General features: G+C 39.8%; 2 protein-coding genes across 18 annotated transcripts in view; one reads left to right on the forward strand and one right to left on the reverse strand.

Annotated features, from left to right (window-relative positions):
- The window catches only part of LOC108035863 (acetylcholine receptor subunit alpha-like), a 604,633-nt gene that overhangs the window by 492,610 nt on the left and 92,606 nt on the right, over nt 1-19,417 (reverse strand). The window lies entirely within an intron of this gene.
- On the forward strand, nt 1,162-15,972 carry LOC127010856 (uncharacterized). Of its 2 annotated transcripts, none has more exons than XM_050886186.1 (2): nt 1,162-2,155; nt 15,589-15,972. In XM_050886186.1, exon 1 carries the CDS (start codon nt 1,415-1,417, stop codon nt 2,126-2,128), a length of 714 nt encoding a protein of 237 aa, XP_050742143.1. In that variant the 5' UTR covers nt 1,162-1,414; the 3' UTR covers nt 2,129-2,155; nt 15,589-15,972. The 2 variants fall into 2 exon arrangements, with proteins under 2 accessions (XP_050742143.1, XP_050742142.1); XM_050886185.1 differs by lacking the exon at nt 1,162-2,155 and adding an exon at nt 5,912-6,905.

Genomic DNA, 19,417 nt, shown 5'->3' on the forward strand with positions numbered 1-19,417 from the left:
ACTTCCGCGATCCGAATGTGATATCGCCGAAGTGACTTCTCGAAGTGTCGTGGAAGTGACTCCGAGAAGTGCCGCCGAAGTGGCACATTTCTTCCCGACGGGAGTGACTTTCGCGATCCGAATGCGATATCGCCGAAGTGACTTCTGGAAGTTACTTAGACGTGACATAACAGATGCTTGTAGAAGATAGGCAAAAGCCTTTCCCTATTGGAAATCTTTAATAAAAAATTTGTTTTTACTTTGTTTTTGTATCATCTATCTATCGTCTAGAAGTGTCTAAAAAAATACTTCTTTGCCATCGAAATATGTGCTATCGCCTTTCTATCGCCCAGGAGTGACTTAGAAGTTATTTCTACGCGATATACTCGTATGTACACTTTCTTCTTAGAAGTGACTTCTGCTCGATAGGCGATAGAATTATCGCCCTTATGCTCGCAGGGACATACAGTGTTCGAAGTGGTCCTTCTTCGTGTGTGTATGTCCACGCTTCATACAAATGATAGTAGACGGTCGCCTAGCCTATATCTAAAGCAAGCAGTTATGCTCCAATCGATTATGCAAGCAGTCATCGATTCGGGATTTCACAAGCTCTCATAACTGTCTTTATTGCCAGGATTGGTATCACACATTGCACCATCGTAACTGTGGTTCTAGTAAGATTCCATCCGACCCCCGAAAGTTAAAAAAAAAAAATCGGTGAGAAATAAAAAACAAGAGAACGCTATGGTCGAGTGTCTCGACTATTGGATACTCGTCATTCAGCTTTTAAATAACATATTTATAAAAAATAAGTTAAAATGCAAAAAATGACCGCTTTAAAAATGAAAAACGGTTTAAAGCCTCACAAAAAAAGCATTTGGTAAACGGGCATCGTCATACGAGAGATTGTCATAGACTAAAGAAAATACTAAATGATATACAGCGCTGCACAGAAAAAAAAACGCGTCAAGATGTGTTTGATATGCGCATGGTAAGTTTGTGTTTTTTCTACAAATATCATTTTTACCATGAAATAATGTCAAATTGATACCAAAAAACGCAATTTTCTCTTTCTCTTGATATCGAAAAAGAGAAGATAGAGCAATATGGCGGCGTTAATTACGTAAGTGGAAGAAATAGGGCTATTCGAAATTTGGCTTACTTCAAACATGTTTTCTCGCTTGCACTAACATGGTTTTCATGGCTTTTATACTTAACGCCCGCGGAAAACGAAAACGAACTACAACATCTATAGCAAGTCGAAAAGTTGTACGCTGCGCGTAAACGTGTGACCGATTTGGAAAAAGAGTTGACCCAAAATAAATTAACTCAAGAAACCGACATCGAAATCAGTGATCTGGACGCCCTAATTCAACCGCTTTCTGGGGACAATGGATACCCTGTACTACGTTGGATCGACTACTTTTAAAATATTATGGATATATATGGCGTGCCGGAGAAAAAACGTTTTTATAAATTTTTGTTGACCGGATCTGCAAGAGCATTTATGAACGAAGCAGCAGCTTTAAATTGGCCGAGGCTGCGAGCAGAACTAATATCAGTTTTTGACTTTAAGCTTGCTGCATTCGATGTGTTCAAGCAGCTAGAGGCCAGGAAGAAATTACCTGGAGAAAGTGCCCTGCAATATTTTTTGGCTATGTGCGGCATTGGGCGACAGGTGGATCTGGCGCAAGAGGATACCGTCCGATTTATCGTGGAAGGATTGGGAGATCAGTCTGGAAAGTCTTCTGCAATGGCTTACTGCACTTCTTTGCAAGAGCTGCGTCAGAAAATTATGATTTATGACAAACTGATGAAAATGCCGGCGCAGGAGCAGACTAAATTGGGGAAGCTCCAAGTACGTGCGTCCGTTCCTGAAGGCATTCGTTTCTACAATTGCCGGCAACTAGAACACATGGCTAGAGAGTGCGGACGACCCAAGAGGCCGGATGGGGCCTGTTTCAAGTGCTTTGGGCTAGACCATACATACCAGCAATGCCCTAAGCGAGAGGCGTCAAAAAGGACGGCGCTGATGGAACATGAAGAGGAATCTGGACCCGAGGACTTGACAGCGGTTCAACCAATCGAAATTTTGAGGATTGCGCATGGTAAGTTTGTGTTTTTTCGACAAATATCAATTTTACCTTGAAATAATGTCAAATTGATACCAAAATATGTAATTTTCTCTAATTCTCTCTTTTCGAATATTTCTTGACATCGAAAAAGAGGGGATAGAGCAATATTGCGGAGTTAATTACGTGAGTGGAAGCGAAATAGACCTATCCGGAATTCGACTTGGCTTACTTTAAACTTGTTATTTCGATTGCACTAACATGGTTTTCTCGGGTTTTGAACTTGACACCTGCGGAAAACGTTGTGCGATAGACCAGCTTGTAAGGTGTCTGTCTCTAATGCCAAAGGTCCCAGGTTCAAGTACGCCCCAAGGCAGAGTATGCTTTATGTGTTTAAGAATAATATCTAAAATGTCCTTATAATTGTTATAATAGCGCTGCATTTAAATGATTTCAGATTTCAATCAAAAATATAAAAATAAATTTTTCACGGGGAGGACTCAAAAACGAAGCGCTAGCCCTCTGAGCCAATGCTTGATTGTGACAAAAAAGCTTTGTCAAAGCTTTTTTCTAGAAAAAAGTGATACCGCAAATGTAAAAATGATATTACCGAAATATCATATCAAATTGATATTTGGCATATCAGGGACGAATTGATACTGGATTTCATCAAATTGACCATCGTATCATATCAATTTTTTTTTTCTGTGTGCTAGTCTTATTCTGCACTTTTCCGCACTATTGATGGAAATTAAATTTTTCTCAGGTAACCTAAATTTTTCTAATATCGATTTGTTTGGTGTATGTAAGGGCAAGATGGGTCAGCGTAGCAAGAAAATGCGAAATAATGCTGTATACTATAATGATAATGCAAAAGAAAATGTTGGTGGGCCAGACAAGCCCACTTCCTTATGTCTGTTTCTTTAGGTCTTTTGGTTAACTGGTTATATTAAATGCCAGATAAAGTGGACATTTAGTGCACTGAGTACACGATCTTCCTTCTCTTTCCATCCAATGTAAATTGATTACAGGTCCGAGACGTCTCACGGGTGTAACATCCGTTGAAAAATTATTTCACATAAATTCAAAAACAAGTGGCGAAGCTCATTCCGAAACTATCGAGATTTCCTCTCACCAATGATGGCTTTCGATTAACCTTCTACACTTCGGGAAGTCACTTCGTCGACTTTTCTTGAAGTGTCTTCACCGACACTTCTGAAAGTGTCGCCGAAGTAACTCCGAGAAGTGCCGCCGAAGTGGCACATTTTTTTTATGTGACTTTCGCGATCCGAATGCGATATCGCCGAAGTGACTTCTGGAAGTTACTTAGAAGTGACATAACAGATGCTTTTAGAAGATAGCAGAAAGCCTTTCCCTATTGGAAATCTTTAATAAAAAATTTGTTTTTACTTTGTTTTGGTATCATCTATCTATCGTCTAGAAGTGTCTAAGAAAATACTTCTTTGCCATCGAAATATGTGCTATCGCCTTTCTATCGCCCAGGAGTGACTTAGAAGTTATTTCTACGCGATAGAAGCTGTTAAGGAGTAGTGAGTTCGACAATGATGAAGACTGTGTAGAAAACCTTGAAAAGAACCGTAGAGACCACCTTGTAGAGAACCGTAGAGCCCACTGTGTAGAGAACCCTAGAGACAAACTTTTTGAGAACTATAGAGATAACTGTAGAGACGAACTTTTAGAAATCCGTAGAGACAACCTTAATGGGAGCGTGGAGATAGCATTATTCAAAGCCTTTTAGAGATCCGTAGAGACACTTCTGTAGATACTATGTTAGTTGATAGCTGTAGTAAAGACCCCTTAGAGCGAATACGTGCTATGTTAGGGAATCTTCGAGAGGAAAAAGATGATGAGAAAGCTAATTTGAATTACATGGACGGTAGTAAAATGGCCTGGGCAAATGATGAATTGGAATCTCGTGACGACACATTTATTTGCGATACTTTGAGTTGAGGAATGGACTAGTATGTATAAAGAATGGCGACGATTTTTATTGTTTATATGTGCATGCAAGAACAGCTGTTTAAGAAATCTCATGAAAAACTTGGACACTTGGCAGCGGATAAGTGCGTTAAGGACTTAAGAAGAACCTATTGGTTTCCAAAATTGAGAACTAAAGTTGAGCATTTTATTAGAAATTGCCTGTTGTGCATTTTGCATTCAGTGCCGAGATCGATTCATGATAGAACCTTGCAAAGTATTCCGAAACCTTGTATTCCACTTCATACACTCCGTAGAAATCATTTGGGCCCCTTTGGAGTATAATGTCAAAGAGAAAACATCTGCTAGTGGTTATTGATGCTTTTACCAAGTTTTTCAAACTCTTTCGTGTAAATACAACTTGTACAAGGGAAGCGAGAGATGCGACGAGACTCTTCTTGAAGTGTCGCCGAAGTGACTTCGAGAAGTGCCGCCGAAGTGGCACATTTCTTCCCGACGGGAGTGACTTGCGCGATCCGAATGCGATATCGCCGAAGTGACTTCTGGAAGTGTCGCAGAAGTAACTTCTGGAAGTGTCGCCGAAGTGACTCCGAGAAGTGGCGCCGAAGTGGCACATTTCTTACCGACGAGAGTGACTTCCGCGATCCGAATGCGATATCGCCGAAGTGACTTCTGGAAGTGTCGCCAAAGTGACTCCGAGAAGTGCCGCCGAAGTGGAACATTTCTTACTGACGGGAGTGACTTCCGCGATCCGAATGTGATATCGCCGAAGTGACTTCTCGAAGTGTCGTGGAAGTGACTCCGAGAAGTGCCGCCGAAGTGGCACATTTCTTCCCGACGGGAGTGACTTTCGCGATCCGAATGCGATATCGCCGAAGTGACTTCTGGAAGTTACTTAGAAGTGACATAACAGATGCTTGTAGAAGATAGCAAAAAGCCTTTCCCTATTGAAAATCTTTAATAAAAAATTTGTTTTTACTTTGTTTTTGTATCATCTATCTATCGTCTAGAAGTGTCTAAGAAAATACTTCTTTGCCATCGAAATATGTGCTTTCGCCTTTCTATCGCCCAGGAGTGACTTAGAAGTTATTTCTACGCGATATACTCGTATGTACACTTTCTTCTTAGAAGTGACTTCTGCTCGATAGGCGATAGAATTATCGCCCTTATGCTCGCAGGGACATACAGTGTTCGAAGTGGTCCTTCTTCGTGTGTGTATGTCCACGCTTCATACAAATGATAGTAGACGGTCGCCTAGCCTATATCTAAAGCAAGCAGTTATGCTCCAATCGATTATGCAAGCAGTCATCGATTCGGGATTTCACAAGCTCTCATAACTATCTTTATTGCCAGGATTGGTATCACACATTGCACCATCGTAACTGTGGTTCTAGTAAGATTCCATCCGACCCCCGAAAGTTAAAAAAAAAAAATCGGTGAGAAATAAAAAACAAGAGAACGCTATGGTCGAGTGTCTCGACTATTGGATACTCGTCATTCAGCTTTTAAATAACATATTTATAAAAAATAAGTTAAAATGCAAAAAATGACCGCTTTAAAAATGAAAAACGGTTTAAAGCCTCACAAAAAAAGCATTTGGTAAACGGGCATCGTCATACGAGAGATTGTCATAGACTAAAGAAAATACTAAATGATATACAGCGCTGCACAGAAAAAAAAACGCGTCAAGATGTGTTTGATATGCGCATGGTAAGTTTGTGTTTTTTCTACAAATATCATTTTTACCATGAAATAATGTCAAATTGATACCAAAAAACGCAATTTTCTCTTTCTCTTGATATCGAAAAAGAGAAGATAGAGCAATATGGCGGCGTTAATTACGTAAGTGGAAGAAATAGGGCTATTCGAAATTTGGCTTACTTCAAACATGTTTTCTCGCTTGCACTAACATGGTTTTCATGGCTTTTATACTTAACGCCCGCGGAAAACGAAAACGAACTACAACATCTATAGCAAGTCGAAAAGTTGTACGCTGCGCGTAAACGTGTGACCGATTTGGAAAAAGAGTTGACCCAAAATAAATTAACTCAAGAAACCGACATCGAAATCAGTGATCTGGACGCCCTAATTCAACCGCTTTCTGGGGACAATGGATACCCTGTACTACGTTGGATCGACTACTTTTAAAATATTATGGATATATATGGCGTGCCGGAGAAAAAACGTTTTTATAAATTTTTGTTGACCGGATCTGCAAGAGCATTTATGAACGAAGCAGCAGCTTTAAATTGGCCGAGGCTGCGAGCAGAACTAATATCAGTTTTTGACTTTAAGCTTGCTGCATTCGATGTGTTCAAGCAGCTAGAGGCCAGGAAGAAATTACCTGGAGAAAGTGCCCTGCAATATTTTTTGGCTATGTGCGGCATTGGGCGACAGGTGGATCTGGCGCAAGAGGATACCGTCCGATTTATCGTGGAAGGATTGGGAGATCAGTCTGGAAAGTCTTCTGCAATGGCTTACTGCACTTCTTTGCAAGAGCTGCGTCAGAAAATTATGATTTATGACAAACTGATGAAAATGCCGGCGCAGGAGCAGACTAAATTGGGGAAGCTCCAAGTACGTGCGTCCGTTCCTGAAGGCATTCGTTTCTACAATTGCCGGCAACTAGAACACATGGCTAGAGAGTGCGGACGACCCAAGAGGCCGGATGGGGCCTGTTTCAAGTGCTTTGGGCTAGACCATACATACCAGCAATGCCCTAAGCGAGAGGCGTCAAAAAGGACGGCGCTGATGGAACATGAAGAGGAATCTGGACCCGAGGACTTGACAGCGGTTCAACCAATCGAAATTTTGAGGATTGCGCATGGTAAGTTTGTGTTTTTTCGACAAATATCAATTTTACCTTGAAATAATGTCAAATTGATACCAAAATATGTAATTTTCTCTAATCCTCTCTTTTCGAATATTTCTTGACATCGAAAAAGAGGGGATAGAGCAATATTGCGGAGTTAATTACGTGAGTGGAAGCGAAATAGACCTATCCGGAATTCGACTTGGCTTACTTTAAACTTGTTATTTCGATTGCACTAACATGGTTTTCTCGGGTTTTGAACTTGACACCTGCGGAAAACGTTGTGCGATAGACCAGCTTGTAAGGTGTCTGTCTCTAATGCCAAAGGTCCCAGGTTCAAGTACGCCCCAAGGCAGAGTATGCTTTATGTGTTTAAGAATAATATCTAAAATGTCCTTATAATTGTTATAATAGCGCTGCATTTAAATGATTTCAGATTTCAATCAAAAATATAAAAATAAATTTTTCACGGGGAGGACTCAAAAACGAAGCGCTAGCCCTCTGAGCCAATGCTTGATTGTGACAAAAAAGCTTTGTCAAAGCTTTTTTCTAGAAATATCATATCAAATTGATATGTGGCATATCAGGGACGAATTGATACTGGATTTCATCAAATTGACCATCGTATCATATCAATTTTTTTTTTCTGTGTGCTAGTCTTATTCTGCACTTTTCCGCACTATTGATGGAAATTAAATTTTTCTCAGGTAACCTAAATTTTTCTAATATCGATTTGTTTGCTGTATGTAAGGGCAAGATGGGTCAGCGTAGCAAGAAAATGCGAAATAATGCTGTATACTATAATGATAATGCAAAAGAAAATGTTGGTGGGCCAGACAAGCCCACTTCCTTATGTCTGTTTCTTTAGGTCTTTTGGTTAACTGGTTATATTAAATGCCAGATAAAGTGGACATTTAGTGCACTGAGTACACGATCTTCCTTCTCTTTCCATCCAATGTAAATTGATTACAGGTCCGAGACGTCTCACGGGTGTAACATCCGTTGAAAAATTATTTCACATAAATTCAAAAACAAGTGGCGAAGCTCATTCCGAAACTATCGAGATTTCCTCTCACCAATGATGGCTTTCGATTAACCTTCTACACTTCGGGAAGTCACTTCGTCGACTTTTCTTGAAGTGTCTTCACCGACACTTCTGAAAGTGTCGCCGAAGTAACTCCGAGAAGTGCCGCCGAAGTGGCACATTTTTTTTATGTGACTTTCGCGATCCGAATGCGATATCGCCGAAGTGACTTCTGGAAGTTACTTAGAAGTGACATAACAGATGCTTTTAGAAGATAGCAGAAAGCCTTTCCCTATTGGAAATCTTTAATAAAAAATTTGTTTTTACTTTGTTTTTGTATCATCTATCTATCGTCTAGAAGTGTCTAAGAAAATACTTCTTTGCCATCGAAATATGTGCTATCGCCTTTCTATCGCCCAGGAGTGACTTAGAAGTTATTTCTACGCGATAGAAGCTGTTAAGGAGTAGTGAGTTCGACAATGATGAAGACTGTGTAGAAAACCTTGAAAAGAACCGTAGAGACCACCTTGTAGAGAACCGTAGAGCCCACTGTGTAGAGAACCCTAGAGACAAACTTTTTGAGAACTATAGAGATAACTGTAGAGACGAACTTTTAGAAATCCGTAGAGACAACCTTAATGGGAGCGTGGAGATAGCATTATTCAAAGCCTTTTAGAGATCCGTAGAGACACTTCTGTAGATACTATGTTAGTTGATAGCTGTAGTAAAGACCCCTTAGAGCGAATACGTGCTATGTTAGGGAATCTTCGAGAGGAAAAAGAGGAAGAGAAAGCTAATTTGAATTACATGGACGGTAGTAAAATGGCCTGGGCAAATGATAAATTGGAATCTCGTGACGACACATTTATTTGCGTTACTTTGAGTTGAGGAATGGACTAGTATGTATAAAGAATGGCGACGATTTTTATTGTTTATATGTGCATGCAAGAACAGCTGTTTAAGAAATCTCATGAAAAACTTGGACACTTGGCAGCGGATAAGTGCGTTAAGGACTTAAGAAGAACCTATTGGTTTCCAAAATTGAGAACTAAAGTTGAGCATTTTATTAGAAATGTTGTGCATTTGCATTCAGTGCCGAGACCGATTCATGATAGAACCTTGCAAAGTATTCCGAAACCTTGTATTCCACTTCATACACTCCGTAGAAATCATTTGGGCCCCTTTGGAGTATAATGTCAAAGAGAAAACATCTGCTAGTGGTTATTGATGCTTTTACCAAGTTTTTCAAACTCTTTCGTGTAAATACAACTTGTACAAGGGAAGCGAGAGATGCGACGAGACTCTTCTTGAAGTGTCGCCGAAGAGACTCCCGGAAGTGTCGCCAAAGTGACTTCGAGAAGTGCCGCCGAAGTGGAACATTTCTTACCGACGGGAGTGACTTGCGCGATCCGAATGCGATATCGCCGAAGTGACTTCTGGAAGTGTCGCAGAAGTAACTTCTGGAAGTGTCGCCGAAGTGACTCCGAGAAGTGGCGCCGAAGTGGCACATTTCTTACCGACGAGAGTGACTTCCGCGATCCGAATGCGATATCGCCGAAGTGACTGTGCTATCGCCTTTCTATCGCCCAGGAGTGACTTAGAAGTTATTTCTACGCGATATACTCGTATGTACACTTTCTTCTTAGAAGTGACTTCTGCTCGATAGGCGATAGAATTATCGCCCTTATGCTCGCAGGGACATACAGTGTTCGAAGTGGTCCTTCTTCGTGTGTGTATGTCCACGCTTCCTACAAATGATAGTAGACGGTCGCCTAGCCTATATCTAAAGCAAGCAGTTGTGCTCCAATCGATTTTGCAAGCAGTCATCGATTCGGGATTTCACAAGCTCTCATAACTGTCTTTATTGCCAGGATTGGTATCACACATTGCACCATCGTAACTGTGGTTCTAGTAAGATTCCATCCGACCCCCGAAAGTTAAAAAAAAAAAATCGGTGAGAAATAAAAAACAAGAGAACGCTATGGTCGAGTGTCTCGACTATTGGATACTCGTCATTCAGCTTTTAAATAACATATTTATAAAAAATAAGTTAAAATGCAAAAAATGACCGCTTTAAAAATGAAAAACGGTTTAAAGCCTCACAAAAAAAAGCATTTGGTAAACGGGCATCGTCATACGAGAGATTGTCATAGACTAAAGAAAATACTAAATGATATACAGCGCTGCACAGAAAAAAAAAACGCGTCAAGATCTGTTTGATATGCGCATGGTAAGTTTGTGTTTTTTCGAGTAATATCATTTTTACCATGAAATAATGTCAAAATGATACCAAAAAACGGAATTTTCTCTATGAATATCTCTTGATATCGAAAAAGAGAAGATAGAGCAATATGGCGGCGTTAATTACGTTAGTGGAAGAAATAGGGCTATTCGAAATTTGGCTTACTTCAAACATGTTTTCTCGCTTGCACTAACATGGTTTTCATGGCTTTTATACTTAACGCCCGCGGAAAACGTTGTGCGATAGACCAGCTTGTAAGGTATCTGTCTCTGATGCTGAAGGTCCCAGGTTCAAGTACGCCCCAAGACGGCAGCTTCGTGCACGAGTGTCGGCGAGCGTCGAGGCAGAACTACAACATCTATAGCAAGTCGAAAAGTTGTACGCTGCGCGTAAACGTGTGACCGATTTGGAAAAAGAGTTGACCCAAAATAAATTAACTCAAGAAACCGACATCGAAATCAGTGATCTGGACGCCCTAATTCAACCGCTTTCTGGGGACAATGGATACCCTGTACTACGTTGGATCGACTACTTTTAAAATATTATGGATATATATAGCGTGCCGGAGAAAAAACGTTTTTATAAATTTTTGTTGACCGGATCTGCAAGAGCATTTATGAACGAAGCAGCAGCTTTAAATTGGCCGAGGCTGCGAGCAGAACTAATATCAGTTTTTGACTTTAAGCTTGCTGCATTCGATGTGTTCAAGCAGCTAGAGGCCAGGAAGAAATTACCTGGAGAAAGTGCCCTGCAATATTTTTTGGCTATGTGCGGCATTGGGCGACAGGTGGATCTGGCGCAAGAGGATATTGTCCGATTTATCGTGGAAGGATTGGGAGATCAGTCTGGAAAGTCTTCTGCAATGGCTTACTGCACTTCTTTGCAAGAGCTGCGTCAGAAAATTATGATTTATGACAAACTGATGAAAATGCCGGCGCAGGAGCAGACTAAATTGGGGAAGCTCCAAGTACGTGCGTCCGTTCCTGAAGGCATTCGTTTCTACAATTGCCGGCAACTAGAACACATGGCTAGAGAGTGCGGACGACCCAAGAGGCCGGATGGGGCCTGTTTCAAGTGCTTTGGGCTAGACCATACATACCAGCAATGCCCTAAGCGAGAGGCGTCAAAAAGGACGGCGCTGATGGAACATGAAGAGGAATCTGGACCCGAGGACTTGACAGCGGTTCAACCAATCGAAATTTTGAGGATTGCGCATGGTAAGTTTGTGTTTTTTCGACAAATATCAATTTTACCTTGAAATAATGTCAAATTGATACCAAAATATGTAATTTTCTCTAATTCTCTCTTTTCGAATATTTCTTGACATCGAAAAAGAGGGGATAGAGCAATATGGCGGAGTTAATTACGTGAATTCGACTTGGCTTACTTTAAACATGTTCTTTCGCTTGCACTAACATGGTTTTCTCGGGTTTTGAACTTGACACCTGCGGAAAACGTTGTGCGATAGACCAGCTTGTAAGGTGTCTGTCTCTAATGCTAAAGGTCCCAGGTTCAAGTACGCCCCAAGGCAGAGTATGCTTTATGTGTTTAAGAATAATATCTAAAATGTCCTTATAATTGTTATAATAGCGCTGCATTTAAATGATTTCAGATTTCAATCAAAAATATAAAAATAAATTTTTTACGGGGAGGACTCAAAAACGAAGCGCTAGCCCTCTGAGCCAATGCTTGATTGTGACAAAAAAGCTTTGTCAAAGCTTTTTTCTAGAAAAAAGTGATACCGCAAATGTAAAAATGATATTACCGAAATATCATATCAAATTGATATTTGGCATATCAGGGACGAATTGATACTGGATTTCATCAAATTGACCATCGTATCATATCAATTTTTTTTTTCTGTGTGCTAGTCTTATTCTGCACTTTTCCGCACTATTGATGGAAATTAAATTTTTCTCAGGTAACCTAAATTTTTCTAATATCGATTTGTTTGCTGTAAGGGCAAGATGGGTCAGCGTAGCAAGAAAATGCGAAATAATGCTGTATACTATAATGATAATGCAAAAGAAAATGTTGGTGGGCCAGACAAGCCCACTTCCTTATGTCTGTTTCTTTAGGTCTTTTGGTTAACTGGTTATATTAAATGCCAGATAAAGTGGAAATTTAGTGCACTGAGTAAACGATCTTCCTTCTCTTTCCTTCCAATGTAAATTGATTACAGGTCAGAATGGGGAGAGGGGTAATGCAAGGAGCATGGAAATGGAGATATATAAGCATCAAAGCGTTAGTATATATTATATGAGCGGCAGACAGATTTATGTTTATTAGGTTTATTGCGAATTGTGGGCGTTAGAGTGGGCGTCACTCATTTTTTAAGTCAATCGATAAGTATTGATGTTAGTTAAAATTTTCAGTTTACAATTTTTCCTAGCATAAAAACTGCAGGCGCTAAATCTTTCGCGGATTTTGGGAGTTAGAGTGGGCGTGGCACTCCTCTACATGCCAAATTCTAAATTTCTAGCTTTCGGACGGACAGAGAGACCGATATGGCTAGATACTTAGCTAGTAGTCCTGATCAAGGATATATACGAGTACATATACTTTATGGGCTTTCTTTCGCCTTTTACACACTTTCCGATCACTTTTTTATTTTTTTATATCAATCGGTTGGTATTGTTGAGTCAAATACCCATTGGGTGAATTCGCTTTGGTTTTCAACTATTACCAATGTTACCAACTATATTCTTTGCTATTTTCAGAGCTTTCTTAACTAGTATTTTTTTATATATTTTAGTATAATCGTTGTTTGCGGACTCCTTGAGTGTAATTTAATAGCGATATTATTAGGCCCCAGCTCATAGCTATCGTGTCGCAGAAGTAACTTCTGGAAGTGTCGCCGAAGTGACTCCGAGAAGTGGCGCCGAAGTGGCACATTTCTTACCGACGAGAGTGACTTCCGCGATCCGAATGCGATATCGCCGAAGTGACTTCTGGAAGTGTCGCCAAAGTGACTCCGAGAAGTGCCGCCGAAGTGGAACATTTCTTACCGACGGGAGTGACTTCCGCGATCCGAATGCGATATCGCCGAAGTGACTTCTCGAAGTGTCGTGGAAGTGACTCCGAGAAGTGCCGCCGAAGTGGCACATTTCTTCCCGACGGGAGTGACTTTCGCGATCCGAATGCGATATCGCCGAAGTGACTTCTGGAAGTGTCGCCAAAGTGACTCCGAGAAGTGCCGCCGAAGTGGAACATTTCTTACCGACGGGAGTGACTTCCGCGATCCGAATGCGATATCGCCGAAGTGACTTCTCGAAGTGTCGTGGAAGTGACTCCGAGAAGTGCCGCCGAAGTGGCACATTTCTTCCCGACGGGAGTGACTTTCGCGATCCGAATGCGATATCGCCGAAGTGACTTCTGGAAGTTACTTAGACGTGACATAACAGATGCTTGTAGAAGATAGGCAAAAGCCTTTCCCTATTGGAAATCTTTAATAAAAAATTTGTTTTTACTTTGTTTTTGTATCATCTATCTATCGTCTAGAAGTGTCTAAGAAAATACTTCTTTGCCATCGAAATATGTGCTATCGCCTTTCTATCGCCCAGGAGTGACTTAGAAGTTATTTCTACGCGATATACTCGTATGTACACTTTCTTCTTAGAAGTGACTTCTGCTCGATAGGCGATAGAATTATCGCCCTTATGCTCGCAGGGACATACAGTGTTCGAAGTGGTCCTTCTTCGTGTGTGTATGTCCACGCTTCCTACAAATGATAGTAGACGGTCGCCTAGCCTATATCTAAAGCAAGCAGTTGTGCTCCAATCGATTTTGCAAGCAGTCATCGATTCGGGATTTCACAAGCTCTCATAACTGTCTTTATTGCCAGGATTGGTATCACACATTGCACCATCGTAACTGTGGTTCTAGTAAGATTCCATCCGACCCCCGAAAGTTAAAAAAAAAAAATCGGTGAGAAATAAAAAACAAGAGAACGCTATGGTCGAGTGTCTCGACTATTGGATACTCGTCATTCAGCTTTTAAATAACATATTTATAAAAAATAAGTTAAAATGCAAAAAATGACCGCTTTAAAAATGAAAAACGGTTTAAAGCCTCACAAAAAAAAGGATTTGGTAAACGGGCATCGTCATACGAGAGATTGTCATAGACTAAAGAAAATACTAAATGATATACAGCGCTGCACAGAAAAAAAAAACGCGTCAAGATCTGTTTGATATGCGCATGGTAAGTTTGTGTTTTTTCGAGTAATATCATTTTTACCATGAAATAATGTCAAAATGATACCAAAAAACGGAATTTTCTCTATGAATATCTCTTGATATCGAAAAAGAGAAGATAGAGCAATATGGCGGCGTTCATTACGTTAGTGGAAGAAATAGGGCTATTCGAAATTTGGCTTACTTCAAACATGTTTTCTCGCTTGCACTAACATGGTTTTCATGGCTTTTATACTTAACGCCCGCGGAAAACGTTGTGCGATAGACCAGCTTGTAAGGTATCTGTCTCTGATGCTGAAGGTCCCAGGTTCAAGTACGCCCCAAGACGGCAGCTTCGTGCACGAGTGTCGGCGAGCGTCGAGGCAGAACTACAACATCTATAGCAAGTCGAAAAGTTGTACGCTGCGCGTAAACGTGTGACCGATTTGGAAAAAGAGTTGACCCAAAATAAATTAACTCAAGAAACCGACATCGAAATCAGTGATCTGGACGCCCTAATTCAACCGCTTTCTGGGGACAATGGATACCCTGTACTACGTTGGATCGACTACTTTTAAAATATTATGGATATATATGGCGTGCCGGAGAAAAAACGTTTTTATAAATTTTTGTTGACCGGATCTGCAAGAGCATTTATGAACGAAGCAGCAGCTTTAAATTGGCCGAGGCTGCGAGCAGAACTAATAGCAGTTTTTGACTTTAAGCTTGCTGCATTCGATGTGTTCAAGCAGCTAGAGGCCAGGAAGAAATTACCTGGAGAAAGTGCCCTGCAATATTTTTTGGCTATGTGCGGCATTGGGCGACAGGTGGATCTGGCGCAAGAGGATATTGTCCGATTTATCGTGGAAGGATTGGGAGATCAGTCTGGAAAGTCTTCTGCAATGGCTTACTGCACTTCTTTGCAAGAGCTGCGTCAGAAAATTATGATTTATGACAAACTGATGAAAATGCCGGCGCAGGAGCAGACTAAATTGGGGAAGCTCCAAGTACGTGCGTCCGTTCCTGAAGGCATTCGTTTCTACAATTGCCGGCAACTAGAACACATGGCTAGAGAGTGCGGACGACCCAAGAGGCCGGATGGGGCCTGTTTCAAGTGCTTTGGGCTAGACCATACATACCAGCAATGCCCTAAGCGAGAGGCGTCAAAAAGGACGGCGCTGATGGAACATGAAGAGGAATCTGGACCCGAGGACTTGACAGCGGTTCAACCAATCGAAATTTTGAGGATTGCGCATGGTAAGTTTGTGTTTTTTCGACAAATATCAATTTTACCTTGAAATAATGTCAAATTGATACCAAAATAGGTAATTTTCTCTAATTCTCTCTTTTCGAATATTTCTTGACATCGAAAAAGAGGGGATAGAGCAATATGGCGGAGTTAATTACGTGAGTGGAAGCGAAATAGACCTATCCGGAATTCGACTTGGCTTACTTTAAACATGTTCTTTCGCTTGCACTAACATGGTTTTCTCGGGTTTTGAACTTGACACCTGCGGAAAACGTTGTGCGATAGACCAGCTTGTAAGGTGTCTGTCTCTAATGCTAAAGGTCCCAGGTTCAAGTACGCCCCAAGGCAGAGTATGCTTTATGTGTTTAAGAATAATATCTAAAATGTCCTTATAATTGTTATAATAGCGCTGCATTTAAATGATTTCAGATTTCAATCAAAAATATAAAAATAAATTTTTTACGGGGAGGACTCAAAAACGAAGCGCTAGCCCTCTGAGCCAATGCTTGATTGTGACAAAAAAGCTTTGTCAAAGCTTTTTTCTAGAAAAAAGTGATACCGCAAATGTAAAAATGATATTACCGAAATATCATATCAAATTGATATTTGGCATATCAGGGACGAATTGATACTGGATTTCATCAAATTGACGATCGTATCATATCAATTTTTTTTTTCTGTGTGCTAGTCTTATTCTGCACTTTTCCGCACTATTGATGGAAACTAAATTTTTCTCAGGTAACCTAAATATTTCTAATATCGATTTGTTTGCTGTAAGGGCAAGATGGGTCAGCGTAGCAAGAAAATGCGAAATAATGCTGTATACTATAATGATAATGCAAAAGAAAATGTTGGTGGGCCAGACAAGCCCACTTCCTTATGTCTGTTTCTTTAGGTCTTTTGGTTAACTGGTTATATTAAATGCCAGATAAAGTGGACATTTAGTGCACTGAGTAAACGATCTTCCTTCTCTTTCCTTCCAATGTAAATTGATTACAGGTCAGAATGGGGAGAGGGGTAATGCAAGGAGCATGGAAATGGAGATATATAAGCATCAAAGCGTTAGTATATATTATCTGAGCGGCAGACAGATTTAAGTTTATTAGGTTTATTGCGAATTGTGGGCGTTAGAGTGGGCGTCACTCATTTTTTAAGTCAATCGATAATTATTGATGTTAGTAAAAATTTTCAGTTTACAATTTTTCCTAGCATAAAAACTGCAGGCGCTAAATCTTTCGCGGATTTTGGGAGTTAGAGTGGGCGTGGCACTCCTCTACATGCCAAATTCTAAATTTCTAGCTTTCGGACGGACAGAGAGACCGATATGGCTAGATACTTAGCTAGTAGTCCTGATCAAGGATATATACGAGTACATATACTTTATGGGCTTTCTTTCGCCTTTTACACACTTTCCGATCACTTTTTTATTTTTTTATATCAATCGGTTGGTATTGTTGAGTCAAATACCCATTGGTTTAATTCATCCGTCATCCGTGAATTCGCTTTGGTTTTCAACTATTACCAATGTTACCAACTATATTCTTTGCTATTTTCAGAGCTTTCTTAACTAGTATTTTTTTATATATTTTAGTATAATCGTTGTTTGCGGACTCCTTGAGTGTAATTTAATAGCGATATTATTAGGCCCCAGCTCATAGCTATCGACACTCAGGCATTCTAACGAATACCGATTTTACAAAAATGTAATGTAAAGATCAGACGTCTTCCGTGTTGAAGTGCTGCTGGCCTTCAATCAATGGGTCAAGGTGCAAGATGATGTATTGATCGTTTGTGGCGTGAAGCCTTGATGACGACAATTGTTTCTGGTTGAAGGTTGGCCAATTACCTTATGCACCCAAGCCTTTTCTGTATCTTGCGATGTAATCAGGAGGCCAGTTTAACGTTATTAAATAGCTTATATAAGTTTTCAGCAATTACGTTGCGTTAAGTCTTCGTCGTCGTTTCAGCCCAAGATGGAAAATGGGTTGCCGGGAAAGGAATAAACACGAATACTACAAGGTAATGGTCATATTACTCCGCACTCGAGGAGCTATGAACATTTGGTTTTAAACAAATGTATTAATGGGAGGAGCCTGCTTTAGAGGCTTTAAAAGATCGAAACTAAATAAATAAAGTTATGTGTGACTTTCAATTTACACCCAGCAAACTTTAATAACCAATGATTAGGTGTTCCGTCTACATATTATAGATCACATTACATGCCAAAGAATTTGTGACTTTTCGAATTTCGCGTAAGGCTTGTAAGTAAGGAAGTTTTATTTTAATTTTAATTTTAATTTGATTTAAACCTCAATTTCGTGACGTGTCATAATGATTGATGCATGAGTGCGATCAGTGTTGTGAATATTCACAAGGAATTGAAGTGAAGTGGAGTAGCACTAAGTTCAAAGATAATTAGTGTTGTGTCTTACTTTTTGTATTACTGTAAAATTTTGTTTAAAGTCTTTTTAAATTTACTTAAGTTTGGAATTTTTCAAAATCTTAAAGGGTTAACAAACGTGACCCAACGAAAAAAATTTTTATATGTGGTAGTTTTTTTAAGTAAGGTGAAAATTTTAAAATTGTCACATATTCCAAAGGTTTAAGTTTTTCAAAATGGACAAACGATACCCAAACGATTCCAATGAAACAATTTTTAATACTTTAATTTTTAATTTTCGAAGTTTCATATTTTTGAAAGTAGACGGAAAAAAAACTAAAGCGTAAACAAACGTGGACAAACAATTTCCGTTTTCAAATTTCAAAAATTTTATTTTACCGAACCCAGCTTCATTAAGCTGATCTACAGAATACCATTATCCACGAAACATTCGGCTTAGTCAATTCTTAGTTTTCCGTCTCCGCTTGGTTCAGTAATATTTTACTTTGGGTCATCTAGGACAGGTGCTAACACCACTGGCTTTACTACTGGTAACATCAGTGTCATTATAAAAACTATTATTACAACTTAAACAAAATCTATATCATAAAATTTTACCTTCAACTACGTAGCCTTCCACAGGGTCAAAATATCACCAAGAATGAAGAGCATAAAAATAATATAAACAAGCTACGAGATGGAATGAGAATTCGATTCAGAAAATACAAAAACTTCTCGCGCCCGATTAATTTCATAAAAAGCGTCTTTTCATTGTGAAAAATATTAATTTATAACTTCCCCTCAGTTCTGCAGTAGGCTCGCCGTGAGGGAAAAAACCTTTTTGTTTTTTTTTTTTTTGGCCACCGAAAAACTGTATACCGCTGTCGCCGTTAGCAAAGAAGCCGGCGCAGCGAAGAAGATCTTTGGGGATTCCTCTTTTTTTGCGTCTTTTGATTTGCCTGCCCGTGGCTCTCAGAATGACAACCTTCGGCCGGTCCTTTTGCTTTGCGCCTCTGCGTTATGTTCAGAAAGAAACCAAAAGAAGAGGAAGATCGGGTGCATTCTGTACGTCTCTTTTTGAGATTACTTAAAGGTTTTAGAACATAACCTAGAAAATGCTAGTCCCGTTACCCGAAAGATGCTTGATGTTTTGTGTTTATAAAAATCCCGCAAAGGGTTCGAAAAGGTAAATATGGAGCGTTTGACAGCGACTCGGAGCACCCGGGTCAATAGAAGGCGATGACGAACGTGGAAGGGAAATATTCATTAGAGTGGGTGTGACATAATTTTTTTAGGTCAGTCGATAGGTATTCATGAGACAAACACATGGAGGCTCAGGAATGTACATGCCAAGTCTGACTGTTCTAGCTCTTATAGTTTCCATAATCACAGTGTTCAGACGGACATGGCTAGATCGACGAATCTCCTATACCCTTTTACTCTACGAGAAAAAGTATATAAGTAAAATATAAATAAAAAAAAACAATTAAATTTATTTTACAGAAAAATAAATATATAAATAGGG

The sequence above is a fragment of the Drosophila biarmipes genome, chromosome 3L (genome assembly GCF_025231255.1).
Source record: "Drosophila biarmipes strain raj3 chromosome 3L, RU_DBia_V1.1, whole genome shotgun sequence".
Taxonomy (NCBI): domain Eukaryota; kingdom Metazoa; phylum Arthropoda; class Insecta; order Diptera; family Drosophilidae; genus Drosophila; species Drosophila biarmipes.